General features: G+C 41.9%; 1 protein-coding gene across 1 annotated transcript in view; it reads right to left on the bottom strand.

Annotated features, from left to right (window-relative positions):
* Nucleotides 1–17872, bottom strand: part of CFAP61 (cilia and flagella associated protein 61) — a 243973-nt gene that overhangs the window by 144612 nt on the left and 81489 nt on the right. The window contains exons 13-15 of the mRNA XM_040247971.1: nt 15088–15227; nt 6117–6243; nt 295–372 (exon numbers count right to left, since the gene is read on the bottom strand). Of these exons, the coding sequence (XP_040103905.1) occupies nt 295–372; nt 6117–6243; nt 15088–15227 (345 nt within the window). The remainder of the gene's footprint in view (nt 1–294; nt 373–6116; nt 6244–15087; nt 15228–17872) is intronic.

Here is a 17872-nt window from a genome sequence, read left to right on the forward strand (position 1 = left end):
CTCAATAGAGTAATTCTTTGGGGAGAGAGCTGGGACTTTTTTTGGTGTTGGGAGGTTATTTGAATTTTTAGAATGTGAATGTTTTCATGTACTCTTTGTAACATTTTAAACATTTTGAACTGAAAAAAAAAAAAGTGTCTGCCAAGTAGGATGCAAGCAGATCTATAGCCTTCGGGAAAAGGAGACATTCGTATTAAGAGTTTAAATTAATTAAACTTAGAAAGAGACATCATGCGTTGATTCAGGAGAGGAAAAGGCGCAGTCAAGGGAAGTCATATCCACTTCCCAGCTTACCATTTCATTTCTGATCACTGCAATGCCGACTACCTGTTCTGCAACTTCAGCTACAAATACCTGAAGTGGTGTTCCATCCTAGAAAGAGAGGAAGATACCTTAGGACCTTTCAAAATATTGCTATTAATGTTTCTGTAAGCTGTCCTTAAAGGGTTTCAACCATGATCATAGAACAACAATGATGAAGCCACCATCCTATCACCTTCTGGGCCAGGTAATAAGTTCAATGCCCTCCTTGATTGCATTTAACCCTCACTCCAACCCTATGAGGTAAATAATACCATTATGTCTCTACTTCATTTATGAGAAAACAAAGCTTGAGAGTCCACCTTGACAAGATCTCCAACTACTGTAAAATGGATCTATTGATTCCAACCATGTGCTTTTGACTGGGAATTTGTATTCCTGCCAGGATAATCTCATGGACAGAGGAGCTTGGCAGGCTACAGTCCTTGGGGTTGCAGAATGTCAGACATGACTTAGTGACTGAACAACAACTGTTTTCTTTAGCACATCAGTGGTTCTCACTGTCAGCGCAGGAGCTCTGTATCCTGAGGATGCCAAAGAGCTTCAGTTCATGTCTGTAATGTCCTGCTACTACTTTCTGTATTAGAAATTAAAATTGAGAAAATTTTGGATTCTTCTATGAATTTTTGTTGAATTTATTTGTTAAAGCAAGTTTTTTAATTTGACAAAAATATTTAGAGAAATATTTAGATGATACCACCTTTATGGCAGAAAGAGAAGAAGAACTAAAGAGCCTCTTGATGAAAATGAAAGAGGAGAGTGAAAAATCTGGCTTAAAACTCAACTAAGATCATGGCATCTGGTCCTATCACTTCATGGCAAAGAGATGGGGAAACAGTGGAAACAGTGTCAGACTTTATTTTTTTAGGCTCCAAAATCACTGCAGATGGTGATTGCAGCCATGAAATTAAAAGACGCTTACTTCTTGGAAGAAAAGCTATGACTGACCTAGACATCATATTAAAAAGCAGAGACATTACTTTGCTGACTAAGGTCCATCTAGTCAAAGCTATGGTTTTTCCAGTAGTCATGTATGGATGTGAGAGTTGGACTACAAAGAAAGCTGAGCACCAAAAAATTGATGCTTTTGAACTGTGGTGTTGGAAAAGACCCTTGAGAGTCCCTTGGACTGCAAGAAGATCCAACCAGCCCATCCTAAAGGAAATCAGTCCTGAATATTCATTGGAAGGATTGATGCTGAAGCTGAAATTCCAATACTTTGGCCACCTGATGTGAAGAACTGACTCACTGGAAAAGACCCTGATGCTGGGAAAGATTGAAGGCAGGAAGAGAAGGGGATGACAGAGGATGAGATGGTTGGTTGGCACCACCAACTTGATGGACATGAGTTTGAATAAGCTCTGGGCGTTGGTGATGGACAGGGAAGCCTGGTGTGCTGCAGTCCATGGGGTTGCAAAGAGTCGGATATGACTGAGTGAGTGAACTGAACTAAGGGATTTAGAGAAAAGAGTAGCATTGTTTCAGATTTTTGCACATCTCAAATGTGTGGCTTAATGGAAGACAGCTGGATTTTCACATCTGCTTCTGTATTCAATCTGTTGTAATATATTAGTTTGGTTGAAATGAATGCAAAAAAAAATCTGTCTTCATAAGGACAGTAGGTGGGAAAAGGAGATGTATTTAAATAATTTTTTCAGATAATTATGGATATTCTTCTTTGATGTTCCACCAAAAAGTAATGTGTTGTACATATTGTATTAAAGATTTGTTGCAATGTGGATCTGAAATCTATCAGAATGACCTACTACATTGAAATTCACTGGTCTCTTCTTCACTTTGAATCTTCTACCTCTGCACAATTTTGTAATATCATGGCCTGTCTATCTGGAAAATATTGGTTCACCAAGCTTATGCAGATTTCCCAAATGTTGACCTATTTTTAATCACAAAATATCAAAACACCACATTTGGTAATATCACCACCAGCTTCATCAGAAAACCTTTTAAGTTTTGGGGGAGCTGTCAAGTTTATGATGGCAGATACTGATTTTCTAAAAGTCTAAGTTTTTTTTTAAAGCTTGGTCTTCATCATAGAGAATACATGCTGTCAGTTGTCTTCGTGGAGTGACCCTCGTTCACTTTGAAGAAAAAATCTGCTGGCTCCCCAGGACAAAATAACCATGTTTCGTCTGCCAGCTGCCCTGTGACAGCAGTGCTGCAATTCAAACAACCGCAGAAACGTTTTTCTTCAAAGCACCACCACGGTTCAGTCCGCAGCCCAAGAGTGCTATGGCCATATCTCATTTTGCTACACAGAATACGGCAAATACATATACTCAAGGACTGAGGCTTAGTCAGTTAATAATGTTTACAGCTTCAAGGGAAACTGGCTCATCTCTTTTTTTTTTTTTTTTGAATTTTAATTAAAATGTCTATGGAGATAGCTGCAGATTCACCAGCAGTTGTAAAAAAAACAATACAGAGAAATTCCTTGTACATTTTGCCCAGTACCCTATAATGGTCACCTTCTGCAGAACACTAGTGTGATATCACAAGCAGAGAAAGCACACTGATGTGATTGTGCGTGTGTGTGTGTGTGTGTGTGTGTATTCATATCTGTGCAGTTTTAGCCCCTGTGTGGGCTCATGTGCCCACCATTGCAGTCAAGATACTAGACAGTCCAACACAAGGATCTCTTGGCTTGCCTATTGTACCACACCTCTCTGCCCTCTGTCCCACTCCCATCCTTAACCCTGGCAACAAGTGATCTGTTTCCCAGCTCTAAAGTGTTATCATTTACAAAATGTCATACAATCAAAATCACACAGTATATAACCTCTAGGGATTGGCTTATTTTTCCATGTAGCATAATTCTCTGAATATTTTCTAGTGGTAAAGAATCCACCTGCCAATGCAGGAGATGCAAGAGACGTGGGTTGGATCCTGGATCAGGAGAATCCCCTGGAATAGGAAATGGCACCCTACTCCAATATTCTTGCCTGGAAAACTCCATGGGCAGAGGAGCCTGGTGGGTGACAGTACATGAGGCCACAAAGAGTTGCACATGACTGAGCAACCGATCACACACACACACACACACAAACACACACACAGAGGACATTCACCCAAGTTGATGCGTGAATCAACAGTGCATCCCTCAACAGTATAGGGGTCCTTAAAAAATTAAAAATAGAACAACCATATGATTTAGCAATTCCACTTCTGAGCATGTATCTGGAAAAGATGAAAACCCTAATTTGAAGAGAAACATGCACCCCAGTGTTCATTGCAGCATTACTGACAATAGCCATGACATGGAAGCAACATAAATATCCATCAACAGAGGAATGGAGAAATAAGATGTGACACTTATATACAATGGAATGTTACTCATCTGTAAAGAAGAATGAAATTTGCCATTTGCAGCAACATGGATGGACCCAGAGATGATCTTATTAAGTGAAGTAAATCAGACAGAAAAAAAAATCTCATATAATATCACTTATTTGTGGAATCTAACAAAAAATGATACAAATGAGCTTATTTACAAGACAGAAACAGACTCACAGACATGGAAAACAATCACAGTCACCAAAGGAGAAAGGGGTGACGGGAGAGATAAATTGGGAGTTTGAAATTAACTGATATACTGACTGGCTGGCTCAGTCACTCAGTCGTGTCTGATTATTTGCTATCCTAAGGACTGTAGCCCACCAGGGTCCACTGTCTGTGGGATTTTTTTCAGGCAGGCCTACTGGAGTGGGTTGCCATTTCCTCCTCCAGGGGATCTTCGTGACCTAGGGAATGAACCCACATCTCCTTCGGCTCCTGCACTGCAGGAGAATTCTTTACCACTGAGCCACTGGGGAAGCCCAACTGATACACATTACTATATATAAAACAGATAAACAACAAGGACTTACTGTATAGATATACATGTATTTACCTGACTCACTCTGTGGTACACCTGAAACTAATACATTATAACTCAACTACACTTAAACAAACAAAAAAACAGTACATCGTTTGCTACTGCTGAGCACTACTCAATGGCATGGAGGTAACACAGCTTATCCACCTGTTGAAGGACACCTGGTCTGACTCCAGCTGCTATGAACACTTGTATCCAAATCTTCCTTTTTCTGGAATAAATGCTCAGGAGGGCAATCACCAGGTCACATGACTGTTGTACTTATTTGTTTGTTTTTTTAAGGGATAGCTAAAATGTTCTCCAGAGTGGGGATAGCATGTCACATCCCCACCAGCAACAGAGGAGTGACCCAATTCCCCAGCATCCTTGCCAGCACCGAGGGGTGTCCCTCTCTTTAGTTTTAGCCTTCCTGCTGGTGCGCAGTGACCTCCGGTCACGGGCTTTCTGTTCCTGTCGCTCCTGTGACCACTGGCAAGTCTGCTGCCCCACCCCCGATCCACACCGAGGTCCCGGAGGTTTTTCCCACCATTGCTTTTGTGTCATCAGTGCGAATATCAATTCGGCAGAAAAGGAAAATAATTTCTTACCCTTCTTAGGAGGATAGTTTCAACCTCACAAACTCCCTGAATGTCTTGGGGACCCCTAGATTTCCTTAAAATCCGCTTTAAGGACTGGGCCGCTACATCATACTGTGTCAGCCAGCCACGAGGGAAGGAAAATATATATAAATATATATATAAACCAAGACCAAAAGAGAGCAAGACAAACCAAAACAGAAAAACATGTGCTGAAGGGAAGCTTTCTTTTAATTCAGTGCCTTTATATCTATTAAAACTCTCACCATGTTTGTGTTTGTTGTCTCCCTCTTGATGAGTTTTAGATTGACTGAAAGGTTTATTCAAAAGAGCCCGTAACTGGGAACTCGCCAGATGACCTGAGAGGTGGAATGAATAAACTGGGGTATGTTCAAGCAACGAAGTACTGTGTACACCACACTGTGGACGAACCTCACAGTCGCGGCTGAGCAAAAGGTGCTTGGTGTCAGAAAACATACTGTCTGATCCCTTTAAATAAAGCTCAAAAGCCAGGTATTTATGATCTTAGAAGTGAAGGTAGTACTAACCTGGGGGTAGGGGGAGTCACTAAACGAGAACTTGAAAGGGACTTCCGGGGGGCTGGGGTTAGTCTGTTTCTTGCTTATTCCATGGCGTGTTTAAATTGTGAAATCCATCAAATTTTTTTTATTGGTTATGCTTCAGTGAAAATTTTTTAAAATAAAATTCATCAAAACAGTAATGAAGCATTTTCCTAACCACATGCATTCTTCCATATCTGGAGGAAGGTAACTGACGTGGTCCTTAAGAAGGCAGCGATGACGTAAGGGCCACTGCTAGCTTGCCCTTTGTTATGCCAAATGTATAATATACTTACTGTACTAGGAAGAGAGCCCCAAATTTGTCACACAGGATGTTCCCAGCCAATCTGATCCTTGAGGATGCAGCCAGCTCAACAAAAGGGTATGGACCAACCCATCATCCAGAGGGTGAAATGGCTGCTGCCGGGGTGCTGCCAAGGATCCTCTAACCTGACTCAGATGCGCCTATTTCAAGCACTAGGGTCTCATTTTCTTACACATTGCCTAGATCAAGTTCAAATTTTCTATGCCCGAGATAAGGATTTAGGGCATATCTGATCAGCCCCCATGGGGCCACTAGTCAGAAAAACAGCCCCAAACTTCTTTAAACCTCAGTTTCCTTGTTCTTTTTTTCTCCCTCCTCTCTCCCAACCCCACCACCCAATTCTCCAACAAGGCCCAAGAAAACTTCGGGATGGAACCTACACAGCTCATAATGGTACCAAAGCATGGAGAAAGGAACTCAGTCTGGAAGTAGCAGGTACTTACAGGGTCCCTGCGAGCCTCGTTGTACTGCTTCAAATCCTCCAATATGCTTTTACATGGCATGAGGGTGCTGACGAGCTTTTCAACACCAGGAGTGTCAGAGAGGGTAGCTAATCTTATTTTAATGGTCCTGGGTAAAAAGAGACACATTTTCTTTTTCAGCTTAAAGTACTAAAATACATATTCTCCCTGTCCCCCAAATGGAGACAAGATTGTAACAGATCACACTTATGTAAAATAATATCCAGTAAAATATTTTTATATAACACTGGGATTTAATTTAAAAGTAACTCTTCATTCTAGAAAACATGGAAAACATTCATTTAAAAATTGCAAAGGATAAGGTTAAAAGAAAAAGAAAACAGCAACACTGACTGTAACCATTAACCAAACAATACAAAGTCAAATTTTAAATTTATTTCATTTAAAATGTTTAGCACTATGCTTTATGTCAATTTGCTTCATACATAAAGCCAAACTCTTCATCAAATTTATAAAGTATGTTAAGAAATTAAGAACTTACATTGAACCCAGGCTGGCTTCATGAGTCTTAAATTTCTTAATAATTTTATCTTTGATTTCGTGATTTTACGTGAAGTCTAGTAGGACAATGGAGCACGTCTGGGGCTTGATGCCTTGGCTCACAAATGGTACCCACCTCGCCCAGTTCCCACAATGGTTTCTCCCCAATCTGTGCCCTGCCTTTGGCACCTCCCCCATCTCTGCCCTGTGATGGCTTCCATCCTCTGCCAGGGTGACAACTGGGTGCATCAATAGGGGAGCCCCACTTTGAGCAATCCTGCCCCACCCTCGCTGGGGTCCTGGACATGGGCCTGGGGAGGATCAGCATCAAGCTGTGCCCCTGGAGTCTCTAATCAGAGGAAGGTGGTGGCTGTCTGCACCCAGGGCAGGCAGTACCACAGTGTGTTAGGCTGGCAACTCAGTGTAGAGCGCCAGCCCACCCCATACCTAGGTATGCAGGGCATCTGAGTGCCTGTTTGCCATGGGATGGAGCTGTGGACCCATGCAAAGGGGAGGTGATGTCTCCACCTTAGCCTGGAGGCTGGGCCCTGCATACGATATAGGGTTCATACAAGGCACACTGTCCAGTCATTAGGGGGTTATTAGTGTTATTATCAAATAGGACAAGGCTACTTCTCCTATTATTAATAAAGTAAAATACTCTAACCTACTTTGCTTCCAACTGTGTTTTAATGTCCACTTCCATTTATGTGCAAAGAAGCACATTTATAAAGAACAATCTACATCTATAGTCAACTGATATAAAAATGATCAATTACTTTGTTTCTAAGTCATTTCCAACTCTTTGTGACCCCAGGGACTGTAGCCCGCCAGTCTCTTCTGTCCATGGAGTTTTCCAGACAAGAACACTAGAGTAGGTTGCCATTTCCTTCTCCAGGGGATCTTCCTGACCCAGGGATCAAACCCACGTCCCCTGAATCTCCTGTACTGGCAGGCGGATTCTTAACTGCTGAGCAAACAGGGAAGCCCCAATCAATTGCTATCACCTGAATAATAGAATAATAATAAAATTGGAAAAAGAGTACGTCAAGGCTGTATATTGTCACCCTGCTTATTTAACTTATACGCAGAGCACATCATGAGAAATGCTGGGCTGGATGAAGCACAAGCTGGAATCAAGACTGCTGGGAGAAATATCAATAACCTCAGATATGCAGATGACATCACCCTTAAGGCAGAAAGTGAAGAAGAATTAAAGAGCCTCTTGATGAAAGTGAAAGAGGAGAGTGAAAAAGTTGGCTTAAAACTCAACATTCAGAAAACTAAGATCATGGCATCCCATTACTTCATGGCAAATAGATGGGAAAACAATGGAAACAGTGATAAATTTTATTTTCTTGGGCTCCAAAATCACTGCAGATGGTGATGGCAGCCATAAAATTAAAAGACACTTGCTCCTTGGAAGAAAAGTTATGACCAAGTTAGACAGCATATTAAAAAGTAGAGCCATTACTCTGCCACCAAAGTCTGTCTAGCCAAAGCTATGGTTTTTCCAGTAGTCATGTATGGATGTAAGAGTCGGACTATAAAGAAAGTTGAGTGCCAAAGAACTAATGCTTTTGAACTGTGGTGTTGGAGAAGACTCTTGAGAGTCCCTAGGACTGCAAGGAAATCCACCCAGTCCATCCTAAAGGAAATCAGTCCTGAATATTCATTGGAAGGACTGATGCTGAAGCTGAAACTCCAATACCTTGGCCACCTGATGTGAAGAACTAATTGGAAAAGACCCTGATGCTGGGAAAGATTGAAGATGCAGGGAGAAGGGGACGATAGAAGATGAGATGGTTGGATGGCATCACCGATTCGATGGACATGAGTTTGAGTAAGCTCCAGGAGTTGGTGATGGACAGAGAAGCCTGGTGTGCTGCAGTCCATGAGGCTGCAAAGAGTCAGACATGACTGAGCAACTGAAATGAACTGAACTGAACTGAATAATAGAAACAGCATGAGCAATTTTTAAGTGAAAAATAAGAACATGGTTTTGACATGGCCATCTTGTGCCAAAATCTAGTTTAGATGTTCCTACTTATATCTCTCCACAAGTTTGGAATGGGGAGTTTCGGATCATCGTTCTTTCATTATCAGCTCTGTGCTGGGTCCCTTCCTCTGTCCCACAACCAGGCACAGAGCCAGGAAGGAAACCATGCCCCCAGCCCACCACCTGTTCTGCCGGTTACCTTGCACAACCTTCCCAGAAGTGAACACATGCTCACGCCAAGATGGTTTAGGCGTTTTCTCAAGGGCTCACACGTGGTTCTAGAGCTGCTTTGAATCAGAGAGGAGCTTAGCCATGGTTGTCCACCCATTCATGGGGCTTCCTCCAGCCATAGAAGAGGCAAGTTCTCCCAAGGGGGTCCTACATGAGGCCCCCTGGTTTCCTAACCCTTCCCTGTGGCCCTTCACCTCCCCAGGTCACTCTGCTCTCACACATCCCTCCTCTGCTGAACTTGGAAATGTTCAGGAAATGTCACCTCTCCACGAGGAAACGATGTCATCCTCGCCCACTGGTCCCTTCTTGGATCTGGAAAGTTTTGTTTCACAAGAGATTTTGTTCTCCTGCTTTTGGCAGATTCTGGCCTCAAAGATCAGATTTTATAGCATTTAATCAGACTGCATACATAACAAAATAGAAAATCATACATAAAAGTAGAAGGAAAAAGATTTAACAGTTAATTTTTCAACTTCAAGTTGAATGAAAAAATGGTTATAGACACCTAGCAGTCAATGTGTATGTCGTCACTCAGTCTTGCAGAATATAGGGTGGTTTTTTGATGCCAGTGAATTAAAACTAAATGATGGAAAGAAGAAAAAGTAATTTGAATCTTTCTGCACTTCAAAGGAGTGATCTATGTAATAGAAACATAAAATAATTCGACAGCTGTCAGCATTTCAGTTTAAACCAAAACAAAATGATAACTACAAAAGAAAGTTTCTCTTGGCTTCTATTCAAGGAAGCTGGTTAAAAGCACCAGAAAGACTGAGAGCCCTAAACCACTCTCAGTGACAACATGGGCCTGAAACAGGTAGAATGGTGACATGCTAGAAAAAGATGACTACCAGGCATGAGTGAGTCACCCATGGAAAAGCATATAAAGCAAAAACACTGAGGGAAGGAACCGTTTAAAAGCCAACTTGTAAGGGCATTTTTATTTGCTGAGCAAAGTTGACAATAAGTAGTATGATTCAACTTAGAGGACAATGTTTATTCATAGAAAATCATTTCTGGCACACACACACATATATATATATGGATGAGTAAGTTTGAAACCTAGTCTCCCAAATTTTAAAAAAAATGGCAAATTTCAGAAAAACATGCTTTGGAAGGGCAGGAAGATGGAATGACCAGTTGGTTCATCCAAACGTGTCCTCTGGTCATGAATAAAGAAGAAAAGCCCATGCAATGGTGCTCATATAGTAAAAAATCTGCCTGCAATGCGGGAGACCTGGGTTCGATCCCTGGGTCTGGAAGATCCCCTGGAGAAGGGAATGGCTACCCACTCCAGTATTTTGGCCTGGAGAATTCCATGGACAGAGGAGCCTGGCTCCAAGAGTCAGACATGACTGAGCGACTTTCACACACACAACGGTGAAGGACAGGCAGGTTATATAAGCAGGCACCCCTGAGATCACTCAGTGAAGGAGAGTGTTAAAAAGAGTTCAGTTTATGCACATTCCAAATGAAAGCTAACATAAATGCTGGGAAATGTCCTCCCAAAGACCAGTAGCCACAAATGAAACGAGAGGGGCCCCCTCGTGGAATCTGTTGACAGAGAGGTGACACCGCTATTTGTCCCTGTGCTCAGCAGCATGGCCAGAGGGCAGGTGACAGACATAAATATAATTTCCCAAGGGAAGAGGAAGGCAATCCGGTGGGAGCCAATGACAGGAGGTCATGAAATTTACAGTAACCAAACTTAAGGGCAAGAACAATCCATCCCAGATGTCAAGAGAAGTGAAGCAAAAAAATGGAAGAACACAGATGTATTTAAAGCCACAGCTCAAAAAGCGGGGCAGTGGAGGGCTGTGCCCAAGTGGCTGCTCCACTGCCTCCTGCCCTCCGCCCCCACGTGTCTCATGCCCCTCACGTTCACCCTCATCACTACCCGGTCTGTATCTTCTCACTCCCCTTCCTTTGTATCTTCCTCCTCTACCTGGAATGCAGGTAGAATTCAGAATTAAAGATCTAGGTTTGCTCTAGAGAACAATGACCCACTGCCATGGCCACAAGAGAGACATCCCCTGTTGGTGACACACACATGGGTTTTGAGGGACATTCCCCCACAACACACGCAAGCAGCAAGGAGTCAGGAACAAGAGTAAAAGTGCAAAGGAGCCACAAGACTGGCCACACTGAGAACCGGGTGAGCAGTGGTGGGTGGGCTGTCAGTGAAACTCAGAGCAACAAAGGAAAGCTCCCATAGAGGGCTCAGAGGGGAACAGTGACAAAGATCATGATTTTCTAAGGACACGGAAACTATTTCCGCTTAAGAGTCTTTAACTTTTCAGAAAAGAACCCAGGTGCACACAATCTGCACCTTTATATGTAAGTGATTAGAACAAAGCAAACATGAAGCTAACATTGCCAATGGTTACAAAGAAAAACTAGGGCCCTGCTGCCACCAGGATTAATTTCCAGATGCATGTGGCAAGTCTCTTTGTTTTGAAAAATTAAACTTAATTTTTAATAAAAGAAATATGTGTTCATAGTAAGAAAAGGAAGTATACAAGAAAGCAACATGACTATGAGTTAAATAATTAAGCAACTAAGAGCAAGGTCACAACCACAGGCAGACCTGGGGCCCAATCCTGACTGTATGTCATCTGGCTGCTGTCATCCATGTGTTTATTCATGAGTAGCATTGGAAGTCATGAGAAAATGTCACCAATATGCTCTATGCAAGAATGCAGAGAGCGTAAAGAACATTCTAATAAAAGTTTTACTTGAGTCATAATAAAATTTAAAATCTCAGTGATACAAAATTAACTTCATTTTCTATTGTGTACATAATGCATGCTTATAATTAAAAAAAATCACACAGAAATAAACAACCCACTCTTAAAAAGGGCAGAAGATATGAACAGACGTCTCACCAAAGTAGATACACAGATTGCAGACAGCAAATGAAAAGATGCTCAACATCATAAATCAGTATGGAAATGCAAATTAAAGCAAGATACCACAATACAGCTATTAGAATGGCAAAAATTCAGAACACTGACAAATGCCAGTGAGGACATGAAGAAGCATTTATTGCAGGTAGGAATGCAAAAATGGTGGAGGACTTTGGAAGACAAGGGGGTAGTTTCTTACAAAACTCAATATTCTTACCATACAATCTACAGTTGTGCTCCTTGGTTTATACCCAAACGAGTCAAAAACTTACGTCCATACAAAAACCTGCACACGAATATTTGTAGTTGCCTTTGTAGTCTGCCTTATTCACAGTTGCCAAAACTTGGAAGCAACCAAGTGGTCTTTCAGTAGGTGAGAGGATAAATAAACTGTGGTCCATCTAGACAAAGGAATACCATTCAGGGCTAAAACGAATTGAGCTATCAAGCCATGAAAAGACATGGAGGAACTTGAAAATACTAATTACTAAATGAAAGAGGCTAATCTGTAAAGGCCAGACACTGTATGATTCCAGCTATGACATTCTGTGTGTGTGTTAGTTGCTCAGTCGTGTCTAACTCTGTGATCCCATGAACTGTAGCCTGCCAGGCTTCTCTGTCCATGGAATTCTCCAGGCAAGAATATTGGAGTGGATTGCCATTCCCTTTTCCAGAGGATCTTCCCGACTCAAGGATCAAACCCTGATCTCCTGGATTGCAGGCAGATTCTTTACCATTTGAGCTACAGGGAACAAAACTATGGAAATGGTGATAAGGTCAGTGGCTGACAGAGATGGTGGGGAAGCAGAGAGAGATGAATAGGTGGAGTACACAGGAGTTTTAGAAACTACTCTATATGAAATTATAATGGAGGACATGTCATTACACATTTGACCAGACCCATCAGCAGTGGCCACGGGACTGGAAAAGGTCAGTTTTCATTCCAATCCCAAAGAATGTTCAAACTACCACACAATTGCACTCATCTCACACGCTAGCAACATAATGCTCAAAATTCTCCAACCAGGCTTCAACAGTATGTGAACTGTGAACTTCCAGATGTTCAAGCTGGATTTAGAAAAGGCAGAGGAACCAGAGATCAGATTCCCAACATCCGTTGTATCAAAGAAAAAGCAAGAGAATTTCAGAAAATATATACTTCTGCTTCATTGACTATGATAAAGTCTTTCACTGTGTGGATCACAATAAACTGAAAAATTATTAAAAAGATGGGAATACCAGACCACCTTACCTGTCTCCTGAGAAATCTGTATGAAGGTCAAGAAGCAACAGTTAGAACTGGACATGGAACAATGGACTGGTTCCAAACTGGGAAAGGAGTATGTCAAGGCTGTATATTGTCACCCTGCCTATTTAACTTATGTGCAGAGTATATCATGTGAAATGCTGGGCTGGATGAAGCACAAGCTGGAATCAAGATTGCTGGGAGAAATATCAATAACCTTAGATATGCAGATGACACCACCCTTATGGCAGAAATCTAAGAGGAATTGAAGAGCCTCTTGATGAAAGTGAAAGAGGAGAGTGAAAAGCTGGCTTAAAACTCAACATTCAGAAAACAAAGATCATGGCATCTGGTACCATCACTTCATGACAAATAGATGAAAAAACAATGGAAACAGTGAGACTTTATTCTCCTGGGCTCCAAAATCACTGCAGATGGTGACTGCAGCCATGAAATTAAAAGACACTTGCTCCCTGGAAGGAAAGCTATGACCAAACTAGATAGCATATTAAAAAGCAGAGACATTACTTTGCCAGCAAAGGTCTGTCTGGTTAAAGCTATGGTTTTTCCAATAGTTATGTATGGATATGAGAGTTGGACCATAAAGAAAGCTGAGTGCCAAAGAACTGATGCTTTTGAACTGTGGTGTTGGAGAAGACTCTTAAGAGTATTGGACTGCAAGGAGATCCAACCAGTCCATCCTAAATCAGTCCTGAATATTCATTGGAAGAGCTGATGCTAAAGCTGAAGCTCCAATAATTTAGCCACCTGATGCGAAGGACTTGGGAAATACTCTAATGTCAGGAAAGACTGAAGGCAGGAGAAGAAGGGGACGACAGAGGATGAGGTGGTTGGATGGCATCACCAACTTGATGGACATGAGTTTGAGCAAGCTCTGGGAGTTGGTGATGTACAAAGAAGCCTGGCGTGCTGCAGTCCATGAGGTCACAAAGAGTTAGACATGACAGAGTGACTGAACTGAATTGAACTGATAGAAGGTATAACTGATGAGCAAGCCTTCATGTAAACTGTGGACTCTGGTTAATGATGGTGAGTCCCTATAGGTTCATCGATGGTACAAATGGTGCTATGGGCCTAAAACTGCTCTAGAAAATAAAATTTATTAATGAAAAAAATCAAACAGAGCCCACAGATATAAAGCAGAGAATACACTGCCATGTACACCCCCACATCCCTGTCTTGCTTCCCAAAGGCACATAAGGTTAATAAAGTCCTGTGGACTTTTCTAGAATGTCTCTTATGTATATAAGATTAAAAACAAATCTTGATTTTTTTTTCTTGCATGTTCTAAAAAGACCTTCCCCATCCTGAGACATGGTAAGGATCAGTCTGCACTCACACTCCCCGTGGGCTTCCTCTGACTGGGTTGATTCTTCCAGTGACACGTCTCCGTGGTCCCACAGACCCATGGCTGGTATCCCTGTCATAGCTGCAGGTTTACTTTTCATTGAGTGTTTATGAGCTTTGAAAGGACAGGGGACACATCAGTAGGTTGCTCACTGCTGTATTCTCAGAATCTTTCCTGGAACCTAGTACTGTAGACACAGTTTCTAATTTGGACCTATTGCAATATTTACACTGAACTCTTCAATCACGTGGGAATTTATTTTACTGGAGAATATGAAGAATATTTCTGTTCTTGTTTTATCCCATCACTTACAGAATAATTCTTTCTTTTCCCACCATTGTGACACAAATGCCATCATATACATTCATCTGTATACCTTTAAACATACACATATTCAGTTTTTACTCTCTTGGGGTCTGTGGTGGGACTCTTTCTTGTGTTAGCTTGCTCTACCCATAGAAATGGTCAAATGACATTGTTTTGATTATTTTAGAGTTGGATTATGCTTTAATATCTGACTGGACTAGCAATTTGCCACTATGACTCTTTCCCTAAATAGACTGGTAAAAATCACTTGATGAAGCCCTCCATCAAGAAGACGATTTTAAAAATAAGTTATTAAATTAAAATGGCAGGGATTTCCTTTTCCATGCTCCTTTTGTAACTTCATGGACTGTCTTTTGGCCCACCGAGCATCCGCTTACTTGAGCAACCCTGCCCGATGGAAGACGTACAGGTCCTGCTCTAGGGTGCAGTTGTTGAAGGGAACCACCTTCACGAAGCTCTGGATGAGGACAAACTCAGGGGTGAGATGCGGCACAGAAATGATGCAGAAATCCTTGTCCTGGTGTGATTAGAAACCAGAAATCATTAATCACCAAACAAACTCCTGCTGTAAAACACCAAAGAAAAGAGGAGTGAAATGTGTGAAGGAGACGGTATTCAAGTTAAACGTTCCTATCGTTTGGAAAGTAATCAGAAAATTCAGGGAGATAAACAACTATAAGAATATGGAGAAAATTTCTGGTGTTTGACTGAAACCTACCTAAAAGAATATTGTGAACAATGGAAGCCATTTGACACAGCTGTTTTTTTTTGGAAGTAGAGTTTTAAACTAAGGACGTTTGCGTTTGCAAATTCACTTGTATCCAGGAGTGAATGAAGCAGTGCACTGTCATGGCAAAGGCCTGGGTTTACCAAGTGATGCTGTGCCAGTCGTGGTGCCTGCCTCTATGAGGTGAGAGGGTGGTGCTTCAGGCCTTTTCAGCTCGAAAGTCCTGTGATTACACAGGCATGGATGTCTGTGTATTTTATCAGGATGTGATCTTACTTGGGTGAGGAGATCTAAGGGCAGGTTAACCTGGGCAGTGAGATTTGCGTGTCCTGACCTGTGTCTGCACTATCCAACGTGCTGGCCAGGAGCTGCTTCTGGCCACTGAGCGTTTGGAACCTGGCTAGTGTGACAGGAACCCAATTGTTACTTTTATTTCATTTTGATTAATCTAAATTTAAATTTCAAAACTGATACTTGGGAACCCTCCTACATTGTTGGTGGAAATGTACACTGAGGCAGCCACTATGGACAGCAGGATGAAGGTTCCTCAAAAAATTAAAAATAGAACTACCGTATGACCCAGCAATCCCACTCCTGGAGAAAACTACACCTCAAAAAGGTACATGCACCCAGGACATGGAAGCAACCTAAATGTCCGTCGACAGATGAATGGGAAAGAAGATATGTGTATATATGTATACATACACACACACACACATGATGGAATATTCTCAGCCATAAAAAAAGAATGAAATAATCCCATTTGCAGCTACATGGATAGACCTAGATATTATCATACTAAATGAAGTAGTTCAGACAGAGAAAGGCAAATACCATATAATCACATAGATGTGGAATCTAAAAACATGATACAAGTGAACTTATTTATAAAAAGAAACAGACTCACAGACATAGAAAACAAGCTTATGGTTGCAAAGGGGAGGGGGAGTGAGGGAGGTATGGAGTAGGAGTTCGGGGTCAGTAGACACAAACTGCTGCTGCTGCTGCTGCTAAGTCGCTTCAGTCGTGTCTGACTGTGCAACCCCATAGACGGCAGCCCACCAGGCTCCCTCGTCCCTGGGATTCTCCAGGCAAGAACACTGGAGTGCGTTGCCATTTCCTTCTCCAATGCATGAAAGTAAAAAGTGAAAGTGAAGTTGCTCAGTCATGTCCGACTCTTAGCGACCCCATGGACCGCAGCCCACCAGGCTCCTCCGTCCATGGGAGGCAAGAGCACTGGAGTGGGGTGCCACTGCCTTCTCTGAGACACAAACTATTACATATCAAATAGATAAGCAACAAGGTCTTACAGTATAGCACAAGGAACAACATTCCATACCCTTCAATAAAGCATAATGGTAAAGAAAAAATAATAAAATAAAAACTCAATTGTTATTGGAAAAGTTGCATGTCTGTTTAGAAAAACTGGGTATATGAATCTATTCATTCAACTACAAATCTTAGGAAATCTAAAAGCATATCATGGAGTTCTAATGACAAGTATAAATTTTAGGAAATCTAAAAGCAGATCAAGGATTTCAGATGACAATTTAGCACTTGTACTGCAATGTACCCTAAGTGTAAAATACACACCAGATTTTAAAAACTGAGAAAAGGGATGTTCAAGATCTCCTTAATAATTTTCCATACTTTTGGACATAGTACATTGAGTAAAATACATTATTAAAGTTGATGTCACCTGTGTCTTTTTTTTCCCCCTTAATAATGTGTCTGCTATACATAGAGGTCAGACTTGTGGACACAGCAAGGGAAGGAGAGGGTGGGATGAATTGAGAGACTACCATTGAAACATATACATTACGGTATGTAAAATTAGATAGCCAGTGAAAATCTGCTGTATGACTCAGGGAGCTCAAATCTGGTGCTCTGTGACAACACAGAGCAGGGGGCTGGAGTGGGAGTGGGAGGGAGGTTCACAAGGGAGGGGCGTACATATAGCCATTGCCGGTTCATGTGGACGTTTGGCAGAAACCAACACAATACGGTAAAGCAATTACCCTCCAATTAAAAATAAATAAATTTAAATTAAACAAAAGAAAATAATGTATCTGCTGGAACATTTGGAACTTGGTGTCTGTGGGACAGTGCTGCTGTGGACCGTCTCTGCTCCGCACGTCCCCCAAGAACCTCTGCCAGGCGCCTGCAGAGCAGCTTGCTCTTCCCAGAGCTAATTTGTCCCTGTGGGATCTCGCCTCCTGCTGAACCCTGTGAAGGCATTGCCTGAGCTAATCCAAGACCCTGGGGACACGCGTGCAACTCAAAGGAGTGAGTCACTCTCTGACCTTATCCTCCTTCTAGCAAAATAACAGCTCCTTCTGGGGAACTTGTGAGTCAAGTTGTTGAAATATTCTAGCTGAAAAAAAGGACTGAGTGCCACATCCCGGGGGCTTCCTCTGGGAGGAGGAGACATTAAT

The sequence above is a fragment of the Oryx dammah genome, unplaced genomic scaffold (genome assembly GCF_014754425.2).
Source record: "Oryx dammah isolate SB20612 unplaced genomic scaffold, SCBI_Odam_1.1 HiC_scaffold_10, whole genome shotgun sequence".
NCBI lineage: Eukaryota > Metazoa > Chordata > Mammalia > Artiodactyla > Bovidae > Oryx > Oryx dammah.